This window comes from Gigantopelta aegis, chromosome 15 (genome assembly GCF_016097555.1).
Source record: "Gigantopelta aegis isolate Gae_Host chromosome 15, Gae_host_genome, whole genome shotgun sequence".
In the NCBI taxonomy this organism is placed as follows: domain Eukaryota; kingdom Metazoa; phylum Mollusca; class Gastropoda; order Neomphalida; family Peltospiridae; genus Gigantopelta; species Gigantopelta aegis.
In genome coordinates, this window is record NC_054713.1 from 43,580,424 (window position 1) to 43,606,209 (window position 25,786).

General features: G+C 38.9%; 1 protein-coding gene and 1 long non-coding RNA gene across 4 annotated transcripts; both read left to right on the forward strand.

Moving 5' to 3' along the window:
• Window positions 1-1,062: 1,062 nt before the first annotated feature.
• LOC121390100 lies at window positions 1,063-1,712 on the forward strand. Its single transcript, XR_005960165.1, has 2 exons — window positions 1,063-1,244; window positions 1,601-1,712. It is a non-coding gene; the product is annotated as an uncharacterized LOC121390100 (long non-coding RNA).
• Window positions 1,713-4,222: 2,510 nt separating this feature from the next.
• Window positions 4,223-25,360, forward strand: LOC121389896 (zinc finger protein 236-like). Of its 3 annotated transcripts, none has more exons than XM_041521557.1 (4): window positions 4,223-4,609; window positions 8,085-8,206; window positions 10,499-10,611; window positions 13,046-25,360. In XM_041521557.1, exon 4 carries the CDS (start codon window positions 13,641-13,643, stop codon window positions 20,733-20,735), a length of 7,095 nt encoding a protein of 2,364 aa, XP_041377491.1. In that variant the 5' UTR covers window positions 4,223-4,609; window positions 8,085-8,206; window positions 10,499-10,611; window positions 13,046-13,640; the 3' UTR covers window positions 20,736-25,360. The 3 variants fall into 3 exon arrangements, with proteins under 3 accessions (XP_041377491.1, XP_041377492.1, XP_041377490.1); XM_041521558.1 differs by having other exon boundaries at window positions 10,527-10,611; XM_041521556.1 differs by lacking the exon at window positions 4,223-4,609 and adding an exon at window positions 4,883-4,923.
• The last annotated feature ends 426 nt before the right edge of the window (window positions 25,361-25,786 follow it).

The window sequence follows — 25,786 nt, forward strand, 5'->3', positions numbered from 1 at the left end:
TCATCGTACACTTCTGTACACATTTCCAAGGGCAATCTATAATGCAGGTTCTTATTGATGGACAATTTTAGATCACTTGTTTAAAATATACTGTCCCAAAAAAGAAATGCAAAAGCAGATTTTGTTTACACTGGAAAGGTGTATTTAATGGATGAACGGAAAGCAGGAGAATATTCACTTGTTACAAACATATTCGCAGTTGACAGTTGTCGATGATGCGACATTTAAAAAATTTAAAGGTCAGGGTCAGAACGGTATGCATCAATATAGTGTGTACTCACCGTGGGAGTCCGAACTGCCTGACATCTATCTATCTATCCATCTATCCATCTATCTATCCATCTATCCATCCATCCATCCATCCATCTATGTATATGTATATGTGTATGTGTATGTGTATGTGTATGTGTATGTGTATGTGTATGTGTGTGTGTGTCTGTGTACGTGTACGTGTACGTGTACGTGTACGTGTACGTGTACATGTACATGTACATGTATATGCATATGCATATATTTATGCATATGCATATTACGTATATGTATGTATATATATACTCTGTCAAAAAAGAAACGCATAGGCGAAATATTCATGGAATTATCTCTTTAATACAAAGTGGCATAATGTCATTATTTATAATCGTATCACAGTCAAATTTGAAATGAGTATGTGACAATGTTCTTGCTATGGACTGACGTCAGTGGAGGCATTTTCGTCACCACACAGCGTCGCAAACATGGTCATTCAGCAACATTGTTCAAACAAAACACACGATATTTTGTCAAATCAAACACTTTTCTTCTTTCTCTATCACCTATGCCTTTCTTTTTTGACAGTATATATATAAAGTTTTATGGATACCAGGTGGAACTGTATTTCGAAAACAAGGCTATATTTCTATCAGAACTAATTTTGTTTACCGACATTCCTAAAATACATGTGATTTTCAAGACGCAGTTATTTCCAATACGTAGTTAATTTTTACTGGTCAACAAAATTCCAATCCTGGTAGAGGTTATATAAAGACCAAGAGTTTTGTGATTCGAGGAGGAGAATTACGCTTTTTCTCCTCACGTCAAATTGGATATAAGTGTACAAATAGTTTTTGTTTCGTTTTCCTAAATCGTTCGTTCCACGGAGTCGTCGGACAACGTCGTTTGACAAGAAATGTGTTTGATTCGTAATTCTACGAAGTTGTTCGTTTGATACGACCATCAGCAATGAGTTCACTCAGCGATATCGTGAGGTGATTTCCATGGGCGTATGGGGACTCTTTGATTTAGGGGGCTGGACGGGTTGATTTGCCCGAAATTTTACCCAGATAAAAACTGCCCGAATTTTCCCCACTGTTTTGCCCGAATTTGGGGGGGGGGGGGGGGGGGGGGCAATTGCCCCTGTGTGTGTGTGTGTGTGTGTGTGTGTGTGTGTGTGTGTGTGTGTGTGTGAACACTTAACAAGAGCCAGTAGGTGACGTAAATATTCATTTTAACTTGAGGGAAATGTTATATTTGCGTATACTGAATACACAAGAACAAATTTTTATTCAGTGGTATATGCTTTAATTTTAAATAATTTTGTTATCTTCTGCATTCGTCATTGCAGCACTTGAGGAGGAGAGGCAACGTGCGAGGCCAGCAGCCATGGAGTCATAGTCGGAATCCGGAAAAGATGATGAAGATTGATATGTAGTTCGATAATAAATGTTACAACTGTGCTTTTGTTATTCTTAATTACGCTTTAACCTTATATAATTTTGTTATATGAAAATGTAGGCATTCAACATTGCAGCACGTGGAGGAATTACAACATGCGCCAATATTGCCGCCATGGACAAAATGACCATCCGTGCCAAGATGATGGCAGTATGTAGTTCGACGTTACAATGGGCCAACTATATATATAACGCGTTATATGAAAATGTTGGCACAAAGTTGGCACACCGTGGAATTACTTGGCGCCAATATGGCCCCGAATTACCAACATTGAGCCAACGTTGACCCAACGGCGTTTTGAAAATGACAAAGCTGTGCGTTGGGCCCAACGGACAAAATCGGTGTGCGTTGGGCCAACTATCTGGGGGGAGGGGGGGGGGGGGAGAGAGAGAGAGAGAGAGAGAGAGAGAGAGAGAGATTAATTTTTACAAGTTTTGGTTGGAATGTTAAAGAACAGTAGGCCCTACTGTTTTTACTGATCACTTAAATCTGGGGTTTTTTTTTCTTCTTTTTTGTTGCTTAAACATAAAACTGTAAAAAAAATAACAACCCCAAAACATACCGCGTATCAAAAATACTACCTGTGAATGTTATTATTTTATTATGAAATAATATGGCAGGTAAAATATCATTGTAACAACAAAAATAAATTTTCAAAACATTTTATTTTAATCAATACGAGTACAAGCAAAAGAAATGAAAACGTTCATAGGTCTAAACAAAAATTATCGTTGAGCATTCAGACGACCGACAACGGAAAACACATGCTACTTTCTAAACACTTGTCCAGTATTTCAGCTGATGGACGTTGGTTGGGAATGAGTAACGATACATAATTTTAACCAAAATATTCGCCCCCCCCCCCCCACGTCTCTTTCTCTCTGTCTGTGTGTGTGTGTGTGTGTGTGTGTGTGTCTATCTCTGTCACACACACATAACACACATACACACAAACACACACGTATGCATATATTATTTAATAAATGCATTATATACGAGTGTATAGCTTTAATTATGTATCGTTTATGTATATACAATAATATCATGTACAGCAATGATTCAAGGCCCCCAACCGTAACCTTGCTCATGTTTCTGGGGATATATATATTCGTTCCGGCCAGTGCACCACAACTGGTATATCAAAGGCCGTGGTAGGTATTATCCTGTCTGTGGGATGGAAAGAAAGAAATGTTTTATTTAACGACGCACTCAACACATTTTATTTACGGTTATATGGCGTCAGACATATGGTTAAGGACCACACAGTTTTTGAGAGGAAACCCGCTGTCGCCACTACATGGGCAACTCTTCCGATTAGCAGCAAGGGATCTTTTATTTGCGCTTCCCACAGGCAGGATAGCACAAACCATGGCCTTTGTTGAACCAGTTATGGATCACTAGTCAGTGCAAGTCGTTTACACCTACCCACTGAGCCTTGCGGAGCACTCACTCTGGGTTTGGAGTCGGTATCTGGATTAAAAATCCCATGCCTCGACTGGGATCCGAACCCAGTACCTACCAGCATGTAGACCGATGGCCTACCACGACGCCACCGAGGCCGGTATCTGTGGGATGGTGCATATAAAAGATCACTTGCTACGAATGGAAAAATGTAGTGGGTTTCCTCTCTAAGACTACATGTCAGCTTTACCAAATGTTTGACATCCAATAGGCGATGATTAATAAATCAATGTGCTCTAGTGGTGTCGTTAAACAAAACAAACTGTACTTTTAAAAAGAAGAAGCACAAAACAAAACAAAAAACAAAAGAAACACGCTACATGTATATAATTCCACTAATTCGAGTAATATTTATATACTTTTAACCACAGCTCTTCGTTCCAGGCAATATATAGCAGAATAAAATTAATCAATGTAAAGCAAAACGAAATGAAAACAAGTAAGTTAATTTGTTTTCCTTGAGGACACGTGCACCACTAGAGCACATTCAAGATTGATTTATAGACAATCGGCTATTGGATGTCAGACATTTGGTCATTTGGGACTGGATATGACAGCACACACCACGGCTTTTGATCACTGATGGCAGTGATGCAGATTGTCTCAAGCCTTACTAGGTTGGGCACCCCTGTACGATGTCTGGTATTCTAGGTCACAGCTGTATGCTGGTGTAACAGAAACATCAACCTTCACTCATGTGATTCGAACCAGAGACTCTGGTTCGAATCCCCAGTGGAGGTCGATGTTTTTGTATAAGAGTCCAATGCTCTACAAACTGAGCCAATAGGGAAATTCCCACTAGTTACTGCCAGTTGGAGCACTTTATACCAACTCTACTACATTGGTGAAGGTGGTAGGCCTACAGCTTAACATTTTGAAGATGTGAGCCGTTAGTTTATTGTGTCCTGGTCGAATAGTCTTACCAGTTACTGTTCCCCTCATTGAATTCGACTTGTTTGCTGTCCAGCTAATCACGTTTTTGTTGTTTTGTTTGTTTGTGGGGTTTTTTTTTTTTTTTTTTTTTTTGGGGGGGGGGGGGGGTCCCAGAGAAGCTAAGGTTGAACATTTCTGGGCTGTATTTATTTTGCTCCTAGCGTGGTAGCCTAACCATTTTTTTTCTCTAGTTTCCTTGGATTCATTTGCAAGGCAACTCGTCTTACAAAAACGGTACAAAATTTGTGTGTATTTTTAAAAAAAAATCTCTGTCTGTCTCTCTGTTGAATATTTTATGCAAACATATTCTGTTAAGAGTTGCAATTAAGAGCAACTATTCGATCTTAAGGGCAAATCATTTTAATTCCGCCTAAATTACAACTGACGATCATACACATAAACTACATCTGTTGTTTTACTAGTAGTATTCTTTCTTTTTCCATGCGCGCGTGGTCGCTTCCTACTTTATGCTTGTATGCTGTGCTCTCGATGATCATTGATACAGGTACATATAACATTTTTATTAACCTATAAGACATGTATTTTGTGTTCTAAGGTATCAAATAAGTTAAATATGTAATCTTATTCACAAAATGTACTCGTTTTGATGGGAAATTAATGGTATCGGTGCATCTAGGAAGGCGGAATTTGCTGGGCTATCCCACAATGCAATAAACACCCGAACACGTTTTTATCTTACGCCAACTAACAGCGTCCGTAACCCTAGCTTTGTCTAGCACCAGTCTATGAGACACTTCTTCCATTTTTGTATTTTCGGCTGACGCACTTGTCTGTTACTGCGGATTCTTCTCACTTTAGGTTAGATTAACAGAAAAGAAGAAAACTACTTTGTATTTTTTGCTTGCCAATGGCGCACTAACCTGCTCTTTAACACAGAAAACGAAACCACCTTATTTTTAACTGCAGAATAAGGATCGCTTTGTAATGTACGCTAACTTCCAAATTTCAAGGTTAACATGGTGAAAGATAAAATGATTGGATCTAATCTATGGTCTATAGTACGCGACACAACGATTGTCCCATCAAATTGATGATAAAAACATGGTCTTTTAAACATTCTCTTTTCACAAACTTAAAAAAATTAGTTTGTATGTGTTATTAGAAAAACATTCAAATTATTTTTTTAATTTATGGATGTCACACTCACAGTAGGGCTTTAAGCTGACTAATATAAGAATGTCATATGTTTTGACACCTCCAACTCCCAGTGCAATCTGGTCAGTTGCCCGAATTTTGATGTGGGACCTCATTTCATGAATGCACCAATTGCATGCAATAATACAAACATTTGAGTTGAACATTTATGTCAACTTTTGAAAAAGTAAATAAACATTGGTTACAGTCGTATATATTTTTGTAAAACATCTGGTTAGCCTACTTGATCATAGTTTTGGCATATGCCATGGACGTCCCAAACTGTTTGGTTTAGTCCGAAGGGACATAGAAAGTGTGGTTCTTTCTATGTCAGGATATTGTTACATAGCTGGTATTCAAAATTTGTGGCACTACGTTTTAACTGTTTTTCAATCGAAATAGTGCAACAAATGGACACACAAACCAAACAGGGCTAGCTTTTTGTTTGCCAAAAATGTATAACCTACCGTATTCACTAAATCCTGATTGAAATATTTGAATCATCATTAATAAAATAAATCTTCCAACAATGATCAACATAACAAATTTGGCACCCATTTTAAATTTGTAAAATAGAGGGAAGCAACTTTCCCTGCACATTAAGAAAAGCATTGACTTAATGTGTGCCTTGCACTACGTTTGGCTATCAATAAAACACAAATATAATATTTGCACTAAGAATATTCTATATTTTTTAGTTACGGTAGATAAAATAAAATGTATATTCCAGTCGGTTGAGTACTTGCCTCAGGTGCTTGCATCGCAGCATCGAACCACTTCGGTGGATCCATTCAACTAATTGGATTTTTTCTCTCATTCCAACCAGTGCACCTCAACAGGTCAATGGCTGTGGGATGTGCTTTCCTGTCTGAGATGGTTCATACAAAAGATACATTGCTACTAATTGAAAAATGTAGCAGATGTCGTCTCTAAGACTCTATTTGACATCATAGCTGATGATTAATAAATCAATGTGCTCTATCTGAAAAATGTAGTCGTTATTCTCTGATTACTACATGTATGTGTCAGAATTACCAAATGTTTGACATCCAATGATTAATTAATCAATGTGATCTAGTGGTGTTGTTAAACAAAACAAACTTTACTAATTAATGTAAATATGTCAACAACATGGACATAAAACGATTTCAGTGATGAATCAACAACATGGACATAAAACGATTTCAGTGATGAATCTGGTAAACAAAGTGTAACACCATCCAGTAAACAGGAAAGCAAATTTGTTTGTAACTGCGATCAGGTGCATGGTTTTAGAAAAATAACTTTTCATACATGCACGGTTCATGATTTTTAATTTTAAAGGCACTCCATGATCAGGGCTAGCTCTGGCATTTGCCAAGTGCGAATTAAAAAAACAATTGGTGAATTTTATTTTAATTTGGCGAAATAATTTCATGAAATAAATGATGTTTTGTTGGAAAATAACTGGGTTTCTGCAGTTTTTGAAGTAGGATTGATAATTTGGTGAAATGTTCTCCCCGACCCAGAGCTAGCCCAGCATGATCCAATATATACATTTTTCTGTTATGTGCACAGTTGACAAACTCTTTTTGATTAATATATTTTAAATGGAAAAATTCAGTTTAGCCCCATGATTGCTAACAATATTTACAGATTGGCAGTATGTTCATATCAGTGATAAGTTTGTAAAATATTTTTTAATTTTTTTAATGAACTGATTCTTAATTAAAATAATGTATACACTCAGAATGATTTATAATTGTTATGAATAACTATGTCTACTATTCATTATGGTAGGGGCACAGAAATGTAGTCATACCCAGTGGCTAATCGAGAAAATCAATTTGGTGGGGAGGGGGCCCCAATGACATAAGGCGGAATGCCAAGGGAACTTTGGGGGAGGTTTGGAAGGGGGGTCATAAAAATAAATTAATTAATATATAATAATAACATAACTGTCACAAAATTTAGGTGGGGGGGGGGGGGGCTTGATCCGCCTCTGATACCTTTTGTAAATCGAATATAATAATTAAAAAAAATTCTAACAACAGGGGGATGAAAATCAATAAAATTAAATTATTTGGCCTTGTTGATCTGGCATATGTGACACACCAAATGCTATTTCATCTACCGCTATTTTCAGTTAATTTAAGAGAGTCACGTCAGGGCTTCTAGATTATGGTACCCCCACTCACATGGCTAGTGATATTCTATGTTGGGCTAGTAAATAACTATTATAACTGTTAATTGTTAATGAAAATATTTCCGAATTGTGAAGAACAAGCAGACAAGAAAACAAACTGAACAGAGTTCAAAGCATAACACAGAACTTAGGAATGTTGACAATACAAATGCACCTTTTTGCTAAGATTTAAAAAAAAAGGTAATTTTAAAGGCACTTCCACATTCAAGAAATAATTATATATTTTCTGTCTTAATTTGTATTGTTATATGATTATTGAAGTCACACAATGATCGTCATATACTGTTAAAAATAAGTAGAGAATAGTTCATTTAAAATATTCAGTACAGTAAACATTTTATTGAATGAAACGAGGTTTTCAAAAAAACCTCAATATAAGACGTAAAAACAGGTACAAGTACTTGTTTAAAATTTAAGTGTTGATTTGTATGTACAAATAAGAAAGAAGTTTTCTTATGTAACGAACCGATATATATCTTTATAAAGCTATTCAATTTATATATATATATAAAATTTGTATTGGTTTAATGCTAAACAGTTCAGTGCAACATAATAATATGCAAATAACTGATTTATGCTATAAACTGATATTCAATTACATAGATTCAACTGTGTTATGAATCTGCTATTCATATTTCAGGTTTCAATTCAAGCTACATAATTTATAACTTGCAGTGATCTCAAATACTTGGCTTTTGGGCTGGTAATCTTTTGAACACATTCGTCAGTTCAATTGCCTGAAGTTTACCCTTCAGTATTAAGGTAAATAATCAACATTTCACATTTATTTTAAAATTTTAAAACTGCAATTTAATTTTTAAAAATTGAATGTCAAGGTTTTATATTTTGCATTAGAAAAAGATGATACAATATGGAGTTTGTCAAAATTGCCTGCCATGTGTAGTTTGTGTTACGCATTGCAGTGTTCTCGCTGGGTGAAAATTAATAGAGGGAGGCCACGCGATACCTCACCCTTCATCAAAAAAGGTATAAAAAGGGGGAGGGAAGCTTGGTTACCATATATTGTTGTGTGTGGATCAACTTTGTGACGAGATACTCCTTATTTTGCCCCTCAGTATTTGAGATAAAAGTGTGCATTTTGAAATGGCGGCAATGTGTGCCAGTAAAATACAGTAGGGGGCGTTGGGGGAAAAAAAGAGGGTGCAGCAAAATAAAGGAGATTGGCATAATGTGAAAGGAGGGCAGCAAAATGCAATAACAGGGTGGACCGCCCCATTTAAATGGAGCAGCGAGAACACTGCATTGGTAAAAATAAAGGAGATTGGCATAATGTGAAAAAGGAGGGCAGCAAAATGAAATAACAGGGTGGACCGCCCCATTTAAATGGAGCAGCGAGAACACTGCTTTGGTAAAAATAAAGGAGATTGGCATAATGTGAAAGGAGGGCAGCAAAATGCAATAACAGGGTGGACCGCCCCATTTAAATGGAGCAGCGAGAACACTGCATTGGTAAAAATAAAGGAGATTGGCATAATGTGAAAGGAGGGCAGCAAAATGCAATAACAGGGTGGACTGCCCCATTAAAATGCCCCTGCATTGGTAAAAATAAAGGAGATGGCAGCAGCAAAATCCAATAACAGGGTGGACCGCCCCATTTAAATGGAGCACACTGCATTGGTAAAAATAAAGGAGATTGGCATAATGTGAAAAAGGAGGGCAGCAAAATGCAATAACAGGGTGGACCGCCCCATTTAAATGGAGCAGCGAGAACACTGCATTGGTAAAAATAAAGGAGATTGGCATAATGTGAAAGGAGGGCAGCAAAATGCAATAACAGGGTGGACCGCCCCATTTAAATGGAGCAGCGAGAACACTGCATTGGTAAAAAAGAGAAGAAATTGGGGGGGGGGGGGGGGGGGGGGGGTGAGATTTGAGGAGTTGAAAATGAGAAAAGTATTGTTGTAAGTCTTGTAGAAGTGGTATTGTTGTAAGTCTTGTAAATTGGGGGGGGGGGGGGGGGGGAGGGGCCATGGTGGTGAGATTTGAGGAGTTGATTTTAAAACCTAGAGATTTGTTTGTATTTTGCATGAGAAAAGTATTGTTGTAAGTCTTGTAAGAGGGGCCATGACTCACTGTGGTATTTAACTTGGTTGGGTTCTCACATGACGTGCTTGAATTGTAGCATTAAACCACCTTACAGGAGACATGTTTTTTCCCCCTTCCCAACCAGTGCCACACAACTAATATATCAAAGGCTGTGGTATGTGCTGTTCTGTCTACTGCTAATGGGAAAATGTAGTGAGAACTGCCAAAGTTTTGGCACACAACACCTGAAGATTAATTAAACAATGTGCTATAGTGGTGTCATTAAATTAAAACAGTTTTTATAATAGAATGGCATGATTGAGTTTTATGTGAGACTACACAATCTATTTGATATAAACCGTGTTTCTGACAGAAAGAAATTTTTGGGTATAGTGCTATGGAATTGAATGCAACTACAGTCAATAGGGGATATGGAGGGCCTCCCCAGAAAGAAAATGGGTTAAGTTTAGGGTTAGGGTTAAGAAAATCATACAGTAATGATAAGAGTAATTAATTTTGTCAAAAGGTTAACTTTAAACATTTTTTTCTTCAAAACAATTTTGGTATGGCGCCATACCTGTTTTACCCTAATAATATTAAGTAAAAAGAACCAGAAAAGATGGTAAATAATGTTGTAAATATGCTATAATTTGTGTGGATTTAATCCATTTTAGGAAAAAACAGTGTGCATGCAACTTGCACAGTTGATCAGTCAAACAATTTAATGTGCTTATTTCCATTTCCCCTATATTTTTGGTCTTTCATTTTGTTTAAAAGTCCTCATAGGGCTAGTTCTGAATGAACAGAAAGACAAATCCGCCATTTGGTGTACTATCTATTAAACTGTACAAACTCGATATCAATTATTACGTGAAATCATTTTTCCAAATTAAAATAAAATTTGAAATTGTCAAATCTAGTGATTGCCAGAGCTAGCCCTGTTTGAGTTGTGCTTGTGGTAAATATACTTAATATTGTTTTTTGATTTTAACTTTATTTATTTTTCAGTTTTCACATCTGTTTGGAATTGCATCAGCTATGTGAACCATTGTGGTGGAAAGCAGTCATTTCAAGACTTACATCTGTTTGATTTGATCAGTATCTGCCATTCAGTGGACCAGGTAATTAAGCACACAGGAGTAACATAAGTGACAGGCCCTAATTTGTATCTCCCGCATCACAATTTGTGGGTTATATTAAAGGGTCAGTGAACCCAAACATGAGCCTTATATGTTGGAAAGATGCATGCCCGGACCACCAACGCATACTGACACCTTGACAAGTGAAAAGCATGTAATTTTAGAGTTAATAAAACACTAAATTCCTGCTAACTGGGGACAGTCATTTTCTTTCATTTTTGTGGCGTCTGGTACGATAGTTTGGGGCGAAGTGACGTCAGCTCCGACTAACTCCTGTATGCAGTGTAAACAAACTATAATTTACAACAAGGCGCTTCGCTTTCATCAACCTGACTTGTAAAACAACATAAATGATTTGATAGTATAATAAACTATGTATCTAAATATATTTCAGTTTGCATCAATAGAAGAAAATGGAGTTATAGTATTTTTCTCTCTTAAAAAGTCCAAAGAAAAAATGCATATTATTAGGCCTCTTGGTAGGGTAGCCTACAATGGAGCAAAAACGATCTCTCACGATACCTATGTGATAATTTTCTTTTCTTTGCGACTACATAATTGGTCAGTTTTGTGATTTTAGATGGGAAAGTACTTAATCAAGGGTTTTACAGAATGATTTCAGTAATAAAGTAGGATGACTGATAATGTCCATTATTATTTTAGGGTTGGCTCGTTATCACACAATACCCTGTGATCTTAATAAAACAGGCACATATTTTTTTGTGTCGAGCCAGCAGTAAGTAATGGTGACCATACAAATAGACACCTGCCAATCAGGAACCACAGGTACAGGCCACAGAATGAAAAGACTGATTAACTGAGAAAACACTGCGATTATCATTTCAGTACGTGGGTTGATGTTAGGACATAACATAATACAGTTATTTCGACACTTTGACAACAGTGGTTTATTTTGTATTGAAAAATAATATATACTTATTGCTGGTTTACTGGGATGGATGTTATTACAGAACACTGCGATGCATCCACAAAAATCAGGTACGTTTGTGTCTTCAGTTCTAAGGCTACGGTAATTCCTGATGTGACTGTTAAGTATTATGTAACCACTGGCTCGCCAGAGGGCATAGTCACTGGGATGGTACAAAATGGCTGCATCCGTGTTATATAATAGCCATCACATTTAACCGTTTTATTAATTAAATATAAGATTACACTTGTTGATATTAAGCAATAATGTGCGTTATATATTGTTGAATATGCATATCAATCCAAAAGCCTTGCTCAAGCATTCCTTTAAAATGAGCATTGTCTGTGTAGTAATGATTCTAGAGCACAACTCAAAAAACTTTACAGATAACTTCATGAAACTTTGTACACATGTTAATTTAGTGGTCTGGTAGTAGTGCATAAGGGAGTTTTCTTTTACCATATTTTTTTTGTTTAGATCAACCATTTGCATACATCTGAAGTGTTTCAGGTCATCCTGGTGTTTCTAATACAACATCATGCATTTTTTATATTTGGACTGCCTTTCGCGGGTCGCCATTTCAAGCCCATCCTCTTTTATAATGTGTACCGATATCCAACTAATGTACCAAAGCCCTAATTGGAATCGAAGCCCACACATTTGTGAAGTCCAGCACTAGTCCCTGTTTTCAGTCTAGACGGAACTACAACATATTGAACTAGTTTTATAAATAATGAATGTTTCTAGTCTACAGTTGGTACTGTAGCCATCTTCATACCACAACTATTTTATCATATCCTTTTCATTTCAGAAAATAAAACAAAATATGATATTAACATTTCATAAATATAAATCATTACAGTATTTTTGTTGATAGTACACACGTGTACATTATTATAAAATCACACTACTCATATTTAAAAGGAATTATGTTTAAAATGTACAGTGACAATGTGTTCTCATCACATGTTTTACAACTCTGCAAGCACAGAGCACAAATTGTTAAAGGGTTGATTTAGCTAAGTCGATTGGGCGCTCGCCTGGGGTGCTTGCCTTGCAGGATCGAACCACCTCAGTGGATCCATTCAACTGATTGAGTTTTTCCTCCTTCAAACCAGTGCACCACTGCTGGTCAAAGGCCGTGGTTTGTGCTTTCCTGTCAGGGAAAATACATAGAAAAGATCCCTTGCTGCTAATGAAATAATGTAGCAGCAGTGTTCTCGCTACTGTGTGGTCCTTAACCATATGTCTGACGCCATATAACCGTAAATAAAACAATAATAAAACATTTCTTTCTTTCTTTTTCTTTCCAATAGCCGTTAAACAAAGCATACTTTAAATTGTTAAAATGAATCTTATACAAGCCAGTTTTAACAGTCATAACATTTCCTTTTCTTTGTTGTCGGTTGCCTTTCTGGTTATTGAATATGTGAGACATACATGCATTTAGTTTTCCTTAGAAAGTAGTTTTTGCTTTATATTTTTCAGCACCGAAGAAAGAAAACATATGAAGTGAAAAACATTGTGATCTACAAACAATATATCTTATTGTGACAAACAGAATACCGGTGGATATACATCATAGAGATGGCAATACTAGCCATCAACAAAGCTTTGACATTTAGGAGTAATATGTCAGAATATATATAGAGTAGTCCTATTGAAATGGTTGAAAGTGTACAATAAGAATTCGTTAAACTGTGTAACCAATAGCAGAATATATTTTATGGTTCAGTTAAAAAAAACTTTATGGAACATAAAGAAAGAATACATTACTGTGTACGCCATTGTAAAAAATACCTAATGGGGATGCTGAGAAACTGAATCCTACTTATTAGAATATTACAGTAATTTATACCGAGACTTCAAAAGCTTTGCCATTTCAATAAGTAACTTTGACATCAGTATGTATGACAGTGAAACATATTGAATTGTGCTGATGGAAAAACTGATTCATGCTTTGTAGAATATTACAATAAGAAACTATGACATCAGTATGTATGACAGTGAAACATATTGAATTGTGCCAATAGAAAAATTAAATCATACTAGAACATTACTGTAATTAAAAACGTTTGCCACCATGGATCAGAACGTCACAATGCTGGAGGTAAACCCGGCACAGATGGAAGTCCTTGAGAGTCTGATGCAGCTGAGGAACGAGGAACCAAACACGCAGGGGGTCGTGTCCGTTCCCATCCAGGACTCTGAGGAGGCCGTCCAGACGAGCATCATCCAGATGGACGAAGAGGTGGACGCGGCGGAGAACCAGATGGTGACCATCGTCCCCATGGAGGACGTCCAGTCCTCGGACAAGATGGTCACCTTCATTGCCGTCGACGAGATGGGAAACCGCGTCCACCTCCCCGACGATGTCGTGACCTTTGTGTCGGTGGACGATGACGGGAACACCATCCAGTTGGAGTGTAACGACCTCACCGAGGAGCAGATGCAGGTCATCCAGGTGGGCATGGACCTGGAGGCCGCACAGCAAGAAGGAGCCAAGATGAACATCATGCAGGGCTCCGTGGAGTCTATCGAGGTCTACAAGTGTGACCTGTGTCGCCAGGTGTTCACCAAGAGGACCGACTGGGATGACCACGAGTGTCCCGGTCAGCCCGAGGATGACCAGGAGGCCTTGCTCCAGCCACTCGCCATCCAGCTGGAGCAGCGGAGTCACGTGGTCATCAAGGAGGAGGATGACTCGACCTTGGAATGCAACCTCTGTCGCAGGACGTTTGCGCTGAGGGAAAACTGGGAGCAGCACATGCTGTCACATTTGGATAAGATTGAGGCCAGGCCCAACTCGGAGCTAGAGATGAAGCAGTTGTCGATTGTGGATTCCGGCAGCAATGCGATCGTGTTGTCGGCAAAGACTGGGGATGTGGAATATCGGTGCGATGCCTGCGGGAAGAGATACCAGGAGAAGAGCGAACTGGAGAAGCATCTGGTGACGCACATCGTCGACAAGTTCTACGAGTGTCCGATCTGCAGCAACGCCTTCGCGACCAAGTTCAGTCTGAGGAAACACGTCATCAACCACCTGAAGGGTAAAGGCAAACCATTCAAGTGCGAACTCTGCGAGAAGGCATTCAACCAGAAAGTTAACCTGCGCGCCCACATGTCCGTACACACCGGGCTGAGAGAGTTCAAGTGCCACATCTGTCATAAAGAGTTCTCGCTGAAGGGAAACCTCAACAAGCACATTAGAATTCACACAGACGAGAGGCCCTTCAAGTGTAACATCTGTGGTCGGTCGTTTAAAGTGAAGGAGTATCTGATACAGCACCGACTGACTCACTCCAACGAGCTCCCGTTCGCCTGTGGACAGTGTGGCAGAAGGTTCAAGCTGCAGGAGTATGCCGACAGACACACGCTGAAGTGTGACGGAACGCGGACGTCCATCTGCGAACAGTGCGGCATGACGTATGCAACGCGGGGAGACCTGAACCGCCACATCGATGAGGTGCATCCCGAAATGAAGCCGTACCAGTGTGGCAACTGCAGCAAGCGGTTCAAGCTCAAGAGCTACTTGCAGCAGCACGAGCTATCGCACTCCTCGGGCAGAAACTGGGTGTGCGGGGTCTGCAAGAAGGATTTTAAGTGTCGCCACTCGCTCCGCCAGCACCTGATGTGGCACACGAGGCAGGAGAAGAACGAGAAGTTCACGTGCGAGGTCTGCGGAAAGGAGATCCAGTACGAGCTGAACATGAAGCGCCACATGCTGTTGCACTCCGGGAACATGCCGTTCTCATGCGAGGTATGCTCGCGGGGCTTCCCTGACTCGTCCCACCTCCGCCGCCACATGATGAGGCACCTAGGGGAGAAGCCCCACAAGTGTGAGCTATGTGGTAAAGGTTTCTACACCACCACCCACCTCAAACGACACGTGAAGACCCATTCTTCGCTGCTGAAACCCTTCGCTTGTTCCATCTGTGGGAAAGGGTTTGTCACAGAAGAAAAGATGCAGCGCCATTTTGAGACTCATTACGGTGCCGTTAAAGGCAGGTTCAAGTGCAGGTACTGCGACAAGGCGTGCAACAAGAGGTCGGATCTGTCCCGACACACTCTGATTCACACGGGAGAAAAACCGTACAAGTGTGATGTGTGCGGCATGGCGTTCAGAACCTCGACTCATCGGAAGCGCCACCTCCTGACACACACCACAGAAAAACCGTTCAAATGCAGCGAGTGCCATAAAGCCTTCAAGTCTCGGGATGTCCTGAAGAAGCACGAAGCTATCCACAAGGAGGGAAAATCTGGCTGGAAGAAATACTGTCCTGTATGTGGCAAAGGCTTCAAGTTTGTCTTCAAGCTGAGGGAGCATGAAAAGCTTGGCTGCAAAAATGACGTTGCTGAAAACAGAGCCAAAAATTCTGAGACCGTGGAAGAAAAAATGAAAAAAGAAGAACAGGCTCGTCCTCACAAATGTGCCATGTGCAACCGAAGTTTCAAATCACTGGTTCATCTCGGTCGACATGAGGCAACACACAAGGAGGATGAAGGGGATTCCACCTTACTGAATGATGATGATGATGATGATGCAGCAGTTGAGGAGATGGATGAACAGGAGAATGAACTGCAGTGCAAGTTGTGCAGCAGACAGTTCGAGGACAGTTCCGGGCTGGAGAAGCACAAGTCGTACTGTAAGGTGAAACCAATGGAGGCGACCACCATAAACTACATCAACAAGAAGAAGATGAAGGTGAAGGGCAACCAGTGCAGCCTGTGTGGGAAGGTGTTCGTAAAGGGCTCCCATGCACTGAAGCAGCACATCTCTCTGATGCACACTGTCAAAGACTTTGCTGATGCCAACAGTCCCGTTCCGGACTCCTTTTACAAGTGTAAGGAGTGTGGAAAGCTCTTTGCTCAGCCTGCCAACTGGAAGAAGCATCTCTTGACTCACAAGGAGGAAGGAGAGGTTTCGGTTAGCGAATCTGCCAAAGCTGAAGGCGGAGATAGTTCGGATAAGCCACACAAGTGTGGATTCTGTTCCATTTCATTCCGTGAGTCCACGAATCTCGTAAAACATCTTCTGGCTCTTCATTATAAGAAACCGGCTGATAGTACCATTCCCGGAGCATTTACTGCAGAGGTTTCGGAAGTCAACCTAGAAGCTGAAGAGGGAAAAGAATCTGAGGCTGGTGAGGGAAAGGATAAAACTGCAGCCGAGTCTGATAATGTTGGTGCTGGTGATGAGAACCAGGACAAGCCGTACAAGTGTGACAAATGTCCAAAACAGTTCGGACATATAACATTCCTAAACAAGCACATTCTAGCTCAACATCCACAAGGCAAGGAAAAGAGTAGCAAGCCCGAAGCCAGTAAGAAGACAGCATCTGAATATTCATCCACTGAGTTTCCATTTAGTTGCAATGACTGTGGTGCGAAGATTCGAAATCCCACAGCACTGAGCAAGCACAAGGAGTCTCTGTGTCAGAGCAAGAATAGTTGTGAGGAGGGGTCGCCTTGCAAAAGTCCTGAACGCAGAACGAACAAACATGGCTGCAACATCTGCGACAGTGTACTTCCCAGCACCGCTGCTCTGTTGAAACACATGAGGAAGACTCACAAACACATCAAGTTCCCTTGCTTCATGTGCGGTAAAGGCTATCCCAAAGAGACCGGCTTAAAACAGCACATCACGCTTAAACACGGTGAACCCAAAACACCAAGGACCCCTAAGCCTGCAACAGTCATTGTACCAGAACCAGAATCCAGAGAAAGGAAATTCACCTGCGACCACTGTCACAAGAGCTTTAGAACGGAATCGCAGCTTAAGCGACACATACCGACGCACAAGGCCGACCACACAGACTTCATCACTGACATCAAGAAGGAGCCGTCCTCACCTGTTCCGGCCGCCTACAGCTGTGAATCCTGCGAGGAAACTTTCCACCTGCATTCCGAGTTGAGGAGCCACATGTTGGCGATCCATGTTAACGATGATGATGACTCAGATGATGACCCATCGTCTGTTGAGGAATATGGCAGTGAGAAAGACTTCGAGATCGTCCGTGGAGGTGGCCAGACGGAGCTGTCTATAGCTGTAGAAAAGTTGCCCGTCTGCCGTGTCTGTGACGAATGGTTCTCTTTGCCGTCTGATTTGAGTTCCCACATGGCTTCAGTTCATGGAGAAGAAGATGCCCAGAAACTCGCCAACATTGATGCCGAGTCCATTAGCGAACCCACAGACGATCCTCAGGTTTTTGCTTGTCAGTACTGTGATGCTACTTTCTCGACCCGCTTCAAGGTGAACAGGCACGAGGCTGCTAAACATGAAGATGAAAAAATGGCAACACCTGCTCGTACTCGATCTCAGCAGTCAACCCCGGGTCAGAACAAATCCAAGTTGTCAACGCCTGTTCAAAAACAGTCGAAACCTGAGGACATTCAGTTGACATCAACTCCACCTTTACGAAGTCAATCTAAGTCTTCGACACCTTCCAATTCAGCCACACCGATGCAAAAGGAATCTAAATTATCAACACCAAAATCCACAAGATCAACACCCATTGAAAAGTCCACAAAATCCACACCTGTTCAAAAGTCCACTAAATCAACACCTGTTCAAAAGACCACTAAATCAACACCTGTTCAAAAATCCACAAGATCAACATCTTCTCAAATGTCCACAGCGTCAGCACCTGTTGAAAAGCAATCAAAGTCATCCAGTCCCGCCGATACATCCAGGAGTGGTGAAAGGTCGTTCCGGTGTTGTGCATGCAAGAGAGAATTCAGAACCGTATCACAGCTTAATCGACACGAGCGCACTCATGAAAGGGAAGACGATGATGTTGGCTTGTCCTTCAAGTGCGAAACATGTGGAAAAGCCTTTGCCAAGTCTCTACACCTGAAGAAACACATGTCCTGTCACAGTCCAAGTGACGTCAAATGTGAAGAGGAAGCCGTAAAAGCCTCTCCTAGAAGGACAACCAGAAAGATGTCCAATGAGATTGTATCGGATTCAGACTCTACGAGAAGGTCACCCAGACGAACAGCTACTCCACCACCTTCACCCATGAAGAAAGAAGTGAAACAACATTCAAAGAATCTTCCTGATAAACTGGTGAGTGTGAATGCAAACAAATGCAACATTTGTAGTAAACTGTTCACCAGTATCGTGAACGTGAAACTTCATTTGATAAAAGTCCACAATAAGAAGGAATCGGAGGTGGTCCTGCACAAGTGTAGTATCTGTAAAAAAAAACTTGGTACGTTTTGGGACCTGAAGAAGCATAAGCTTACCAGGCATCGCAAGAGACCCGTGGAAAGTGAGATCATGAAAGAAAAGATTTCTGAGAAGATAAAGAAGTCGATATATACTCCTAGTGGTGAACGAATCACCAAGTGTGATGTGTGTGGTGGGTGGTTTCCTGACATTAAACTTCACATGGAGAGCCACGAGCAAAAAGAAACTTCAACATCAAGCAAGGATTGGGAAGATGAATCGACTGATTCTAAGAAAACACTTGCTTGTAACATTTGTGGTAAAAGTTTCGCCAAAGCTATAAATTTAAAAATGCATAAAATGGTGCACAAAACAAAGAAAGGTGGTGCCAGCCAAACTCCATCTGCAAAATCAGGAAACACGGTTGCTGTAGAAAATATACATGAATGTGCTATATGTGGTAAAGAATTTTTGAAATCTTCCTCACTCAAAGTCCATGTGGATATGAAACACGGGGAGTATCACGAAAAACTCGACGAGTTGAAAACAAACGTGGAATTGGATCACCTTGACCCTACAGTTGTGAACACATGCGAATACTGTCAGAACGATTTTCCAGAACTGTCTGCATGGTATACCCACAAACTGACACAGTGCGGAGAAGGCATGCCTCAGTGCATATGCTGTGATAAAATGTTCAAGAAGACCTGGAATCTGAAGATTCACTACTTCAGGGTACACAACATTCGAACTGCGGCAGACATCATGGAACAAGGTTCGTCGCGGCTCGCAGTGGAGCACACCTACTGCCGCGAGAGTGGCATGGAAGCGATGCAGTGTCCTCACTGTCCTAAGAAATTCACAGCACAGCAGAGGCTGAGGCAGCACCTGAAGACGCACAAAAGAAAAGGCGGAGTCTCCGATACAAAATCTCAAGAAGCAATGGATGTCGCAGAGGATGACGATGCCGTCCCGAGCTCACAAGAGACCAGCGAAACACTGGATGAGATCAGCATCACTCTGCCAGAACATCCAGCTCCGGATCCTGTAGAAGGAGATGATGATGCTACAGCAGTGGATTCAGGGTCTCAACCCATGGAGGTTTCAAACACGGTGACTAATGAATTGGATGTTCCCAGTGATAGCTTTATTGTGACGTTGAATGATGAGGACAGGAAAAGTGATGCCGATTCTTCAGCCAAAGCCTCTGTGACCAACACTGAAGGTGATTCCTCTACAGCAGCTTCTGAAGGTCTTTCTGTTGAAGCTACAGATCCTAATGAAAGCTCATCTAGTCTTGCCACAGAATTTGTAGAGATGACCACTGAGCAAGCTGTGGTAAATATGGAAAATTCCACTTTTATCGAGGAACAAACTGGTCAAACGCTTGATGCTGAAACTGTGATTGGAGTGATAGCTTCTGATGCTGATATCAATGACACCTCTGCTCCTCTCAGTGCAGAAATGACATACGACGACATGGAAGACAGAACAGTCGATACTCAGACTGAAGGTAATATCGTTGATACAGCGTACACAGTAGTAGAAGCAATAACAGGCGATGTAGACGCGGACGCTGCAGTGTATGTTGCAAACTGTGGTACAGAAGTGGTCACTTCAGATGGACTTGGGGTAGAGATACAGACAGATGTCGAATGTGAATCATCAGTGACCTACTACGAGGAGACTGTGTCTGATCCTAACAACCAGATGTCTGACCAGAATGAACTGTATGAACAGGCTCTGTCCCAGCTGATCGAGGGAGAGAAACGCTACATGTGCGAGGTCTGTAATCGGCAGTGTGCGACCACGTGGTCACTGAAGCAACACATGGAGACGCATGGCGTGACGGCCATGACGGAGCAGAGTTTTGCCCACATGTTGAACTTGGTGCAGACGGGCAACAACGCTCCGTACAAGTGTGAAATCTGCAGCAGAACCTTCAGTAAGTCATCCCAGCTCACTAGACACAAAGCTACTCACAAGGAACAGCAGCAAAGTATATAGCTCCAAGCAAATCAAATCAAATAAGGAACAGCAACAAAGTGTATAGCTCCGAGCAAATGTACTCATATGGAACAGTAGCAAAGTGTATAGTTGTAGCTCAGGTTTCTTGTATCACTAGTCATTGCTCTACTTGTTAAGAACAGTCTCGGCTTTGTAAGGAGCAAAACAAGTTGAGTAGATCTACTCATAAGGAACAACAGCAAAGCATGTAGCTCAGAGAATTTTTATGAGATATACTTGTAGTGGGTCTTCCTATATCACTAGTCATTGCTCTACGTGTGAAGAACAGTCTCTGCTTCGTAAAAAAACCCCAGTAACATGTTGAATAAATCTACTCTATGTAGCTCACTGGCGTGTAGTTAGTCATGATAATTCAGTTGATATATTATCTGTTTGTGAAGAACAGACTTCACTTTGATCAACAACAAATTGAATAGATCTTCTCACAACCTGTCATAGAACATTAATTTTGGTAGGTCTTGTGTAGTTTACTAGCTTGTAGTTAGTCATGATAGTTCAGTAGACATAGATCTATTTGTGAAGAACAGACTTCACTTTGATCAACAAGTTGTATAGATCTACTCACGGCCTGTTGTAGAACCACAGCCTATGGTAGAACTTTGATACTTCACTAGAATCATAGCCTATGGTAGAAACATGATACTTTCTAGACAAAGATCTATTTGTAAACAACGGTAATGGATGGAATAGATCTAGTCATGTGTTGTAGAACCTTTATTAGGTCTAGTTCAGTGCCTATATTCATAGCGCCTATGGTAGAACTTCTGAGTCAAGCTAGTTCGTAGATTTGTCCTTAATAAAGAGTAGATCTACTCGACAACTGAGCTGAGGAAAATACTGTTTTAGCGCGAGACTTTGGAGCAAAAATATTTGAAACAAGTGATTGAAAGTGCCTTTGTCAGTTCATAAAATGAATATTTCGCAAACCTTTTTCAGTTACTTCCTACAAGGATTTGAAGTAAGCTAAGAAAAACAGGATTTTAAAGTTATTTTTGTTATTAATATTTTTTAATCCTGTGTTAAAACTGGCTATTTTGCTGACATTGAAATGGAAATATTGGTATTGTTTATAATCTAGACACCCTTAGTTTGGACTGAAAGTGTGTTTCATTTCATTGGAACCTTGGGGAATAAGGCATGCTATCCATTAACACAATTTCGTGTGCAATTCTGCTTGTGAGTTTATTTACAATGCAAACATACAGTACCTTTTTCAAATATACGTTTCTGTACATGGGCATTCTGTGTGCTGGAAAAACTTATCAATGAGCATTCCTCTTCCTCCTCCTCTCCTCCTCCCCCCCCCCCCCCCCCCCCCCCCATTGTAACACAAAGTATTTACTAGCGGGTTAAAAGTACTCTTGGACAACATAAACTTTTGTATAGTAATCTGCTTGCGAAAATCTCAGATACGGAAATGGAAATTTCTGCACAGTGTTAATGAAAAGAAGGCCTAAGAATAAACGAGACAGAAGAACAGTTTATTAGAAAATTTATTTATAGTATTTGTGTTCACCATTGCTCTTGCATGTCTATACTTTATCTATTTGATGAACATCACAAATCTGGAGAGAAAAAAAGAGGAAATTATTATTTACCCTTTGTTGTTCCGTTGACATGAAACACATCAAGAATGGTCAGAATGAAAGTTAGACATGAAATGGATACAGCAATTTAGGAAGTTGCTCAACTATGTGTATTATATTTGTTAAAGAACAAGGTATAAAGATGCAATTTTATTGTTAATTGTACTAGTAGGGGTCTGGTATCTGTGGATGGAAATCATCATTTCATCATTTTGGCTTTGTACACAATAAGTATCTTACATAATTTGGCTTCAGATCCATTTTCGGTTTGTGGTACTTGGTCAAAGCATTAATATTCATAAACAACCAGTGTCCCATGCCCAGTGTATCAAAGGCCATGGTATGTACTATCTGCATGTAAAGATCCCTTGCTACTAATGGAAAACATTTTGAAGTTGTTTTTGAAGTTAATTAATAAATTTGCTCAAGTGGTATCATTAAAAAAAAAATGGACTTTCATAATTAAAAAATTTCCTTCAGCAATTATTTTACATCAATTATTTTACATCAATTATTTTCCAGCATTTAAAAAACGGTGTCATGGATGAGTTCTAGGGATATGCACAATGAACTTAAAAGTGGAACACTAGAATGAATTATTTTATATTGTGAAAAAAACTATTGTGTTAGCTACATGTATGTAATTTTTGAGGGGGTGGGTGGTTAGTTTTTTTTTTTTTTCTTTATTTATTATCTTCTCTTTTTTTTTCTCTTTTTTTTTTATCAAATATGATATGTATTTACTTACTTTCACCTCTGTCAATTTATCATTTATATGTTTTAATTCTTTTTAAATATAGAAAAAATTATAGTTTTAGTGTAACAAAATGTATTTGAAAATTTGTGCCATCTTTCCGCTGTAACGTGCAAAAAAAGATGGCAAGATGTATATTTATTAAGTATGAAGTCAAAATGATGATACCGTACATATAGCATGATGTAGTCCATTGCTATCAGTTTATTTCAACATTCTGTGTTATGTGTATACCTGTACTGTGTGTAAATCATGCTGTGTTAACATCGACATGTACATTGTACAGTCAGATCTGTGTAAAAAGGACACCTGTAATACCTGTCTACAGAGGGCCTGTCATATATACCCCTGTTGTTCGCAGAGGCATGAATTTTTACATGTGTATAAATCTTATCAGGACCATACCGAGTCTAAAATGACTAGGGTGAGATAGAATATAAAAAGGAAAGAAACATGTTTCTGTTAGCTATCATCCATTTCATAATTTGTTTGTTATTTCGCTAATGCGATCACACGTTTCATTGAGACTGTATATAAATCATATTCAGGTATCCACTTTCATTGAAGTTAAAACTTTCTGTATATGTAGTTATGTATATAAAACTGCTTTCTGGCATCATTATAGATGTCTGAGAACTGAGAATGTGCATGAACAATTTGTATGGGTTACAAATTGAGGTAACCCATTTATAGTTATGTGTAACCCATCATGACCACATAGGTGATGTCCTAGAAATGTAATATCGAAAAATGGTTTAGCCAATTTTCAAATATGTCGACTATTTTCTTAAAAATTGCTAACATTTAGTGGTTGATTTAAGGAATGTTTTATTAGCTGAAGAGTCGAAGACTAACATGTTGTAGCCACTTAGTATAAAAAATAGCAGTTGGCTAATTTGGCAAAGAACAGGGTGAGCCGTGTTAGAATTAGATTTGCACAAGCAATGTCCAAATTAAATTATTGTTCTCACATTATGTTGCCCATTATGAAAAAGACTTCATGAAGGCTATGCATTAAATAATTCTAGTACTACCGGTTACATTTTGTATTCCATTTTGATTTTATTATTTTCTTTACATTTTATTTCATTATAATCACGGACCTGGCATAAACATTGTGTCAGTTCCAAGTGGCTGCACCTAATTTTGTGTTACTTTTTGTTGAAGACTTGTAGAAACAAAATTCTTTAAAATACTCTAACCTCCTTTTAAAGGTTTAATGATCTGAATATTTCGTAGCTTAAAGTAGTTAGGTTTGTTTGAATTGCAGAATATAAATTGTATGTGAAAACTATCCTGTTGGAAATTGTTTAATATATACTGACGTCCAAAAGGAACTTTACAATGCTTTGAATTTGTATTATAAAAAAACTAACAAACTGTATGGTGGGATTTGAAAAATGCTGGTAAGGTGGTTTCTAAATTGATTCTTTTCGATTAGCAACAATATTTATCAAATAATTCAAATTTTATGAAAGTTTCTTTTGGATGTCAATATAGATAATTTGCTGGTAAGTGAAAAGAAGAGAGTACATGTATGTAGAATTAATTTACATTACAAATTAATCTTAAAACAGTAAGTAATTGTTACAATTTCTTTTTATAGGGTTAGTCAGCTAGTATGTTGAATCATCCTAGTAAAAAAAAAAAAATGTAAATGATATGGAGTAAATCTGTAGTGATGTTACAGATTTGCAGTGTAATCACAATAGTTCTCTATTTTCCATAGTCATGGATATGGAAATCATTTTAAAATAAAAGCTGAATTGATGTTTAAAAAGCTAAAAAACCCACCTATATTATATCATACCTGAATGCAATTTTTCAGTATTACAAATTTTAATAAAAGTTAAATCATAAAAAAAAAAGTAAACCCAATTAATACAGTTTGTGAGTCAGAGCTTAAATATAGTGCTGGTGTTCTACAAGGTTTTGTCATAGTTGTAAATATATTTACAAAAGTTGTGAATTGTTTTTTCTTCTGAATATTACATTTTTTGTTTGTTCAACTCTGATTATGGTACTTTTAATGTGACCTTTAAGATAACATATTTATTGTATTTTGAATTGTACATGCGCATGTATATGCTTTCCATAAAGAGTGTGGCAGTTTAATCCTTTTTATAGCCACTTTCAATTTGAAAAAATTATATTTGAATTTAAAGAGTTAAAAAGTTAACTGTTGTTGTAATTTCAATCTATGATTAAATTTTCATGTTATGATGTATTTCATTGTGAAATAAATTCTACTGAATACTACCAATGAAAACTTGTTTTGTTACATGTTCATGGCAGTAGGGGAGGAACGAGTTAGTTGAGGCTAATTTTTACTCTAACAAGTCCTGTGCTTGAATTAAGGTATGCTAGGTGATGGTTTATAGTGTAATGTTTGCTGCATACAGTTGTGCACACATTTTAGTCAAGTTATCATAAGTCAGCCGTGTCCCTGCATAATAGTGGGTTATCAAACATTTTATAAAAAATGGCTCAAATAACCCACCTTCTGGGGTAAGATGTGCCAGAAGGGGCAAGTTGATCAATATACTGTACTTTACTTGAAGATTGTTTTATTCGAATGCAGACAAATTGAAACATGATAAACATCGTAATTTGAAACTCCAAACATATTAAGCATATAGGAATGTCTGATAAACATTGTGAGTAAGAAAATATCTCACAAATAATAATAT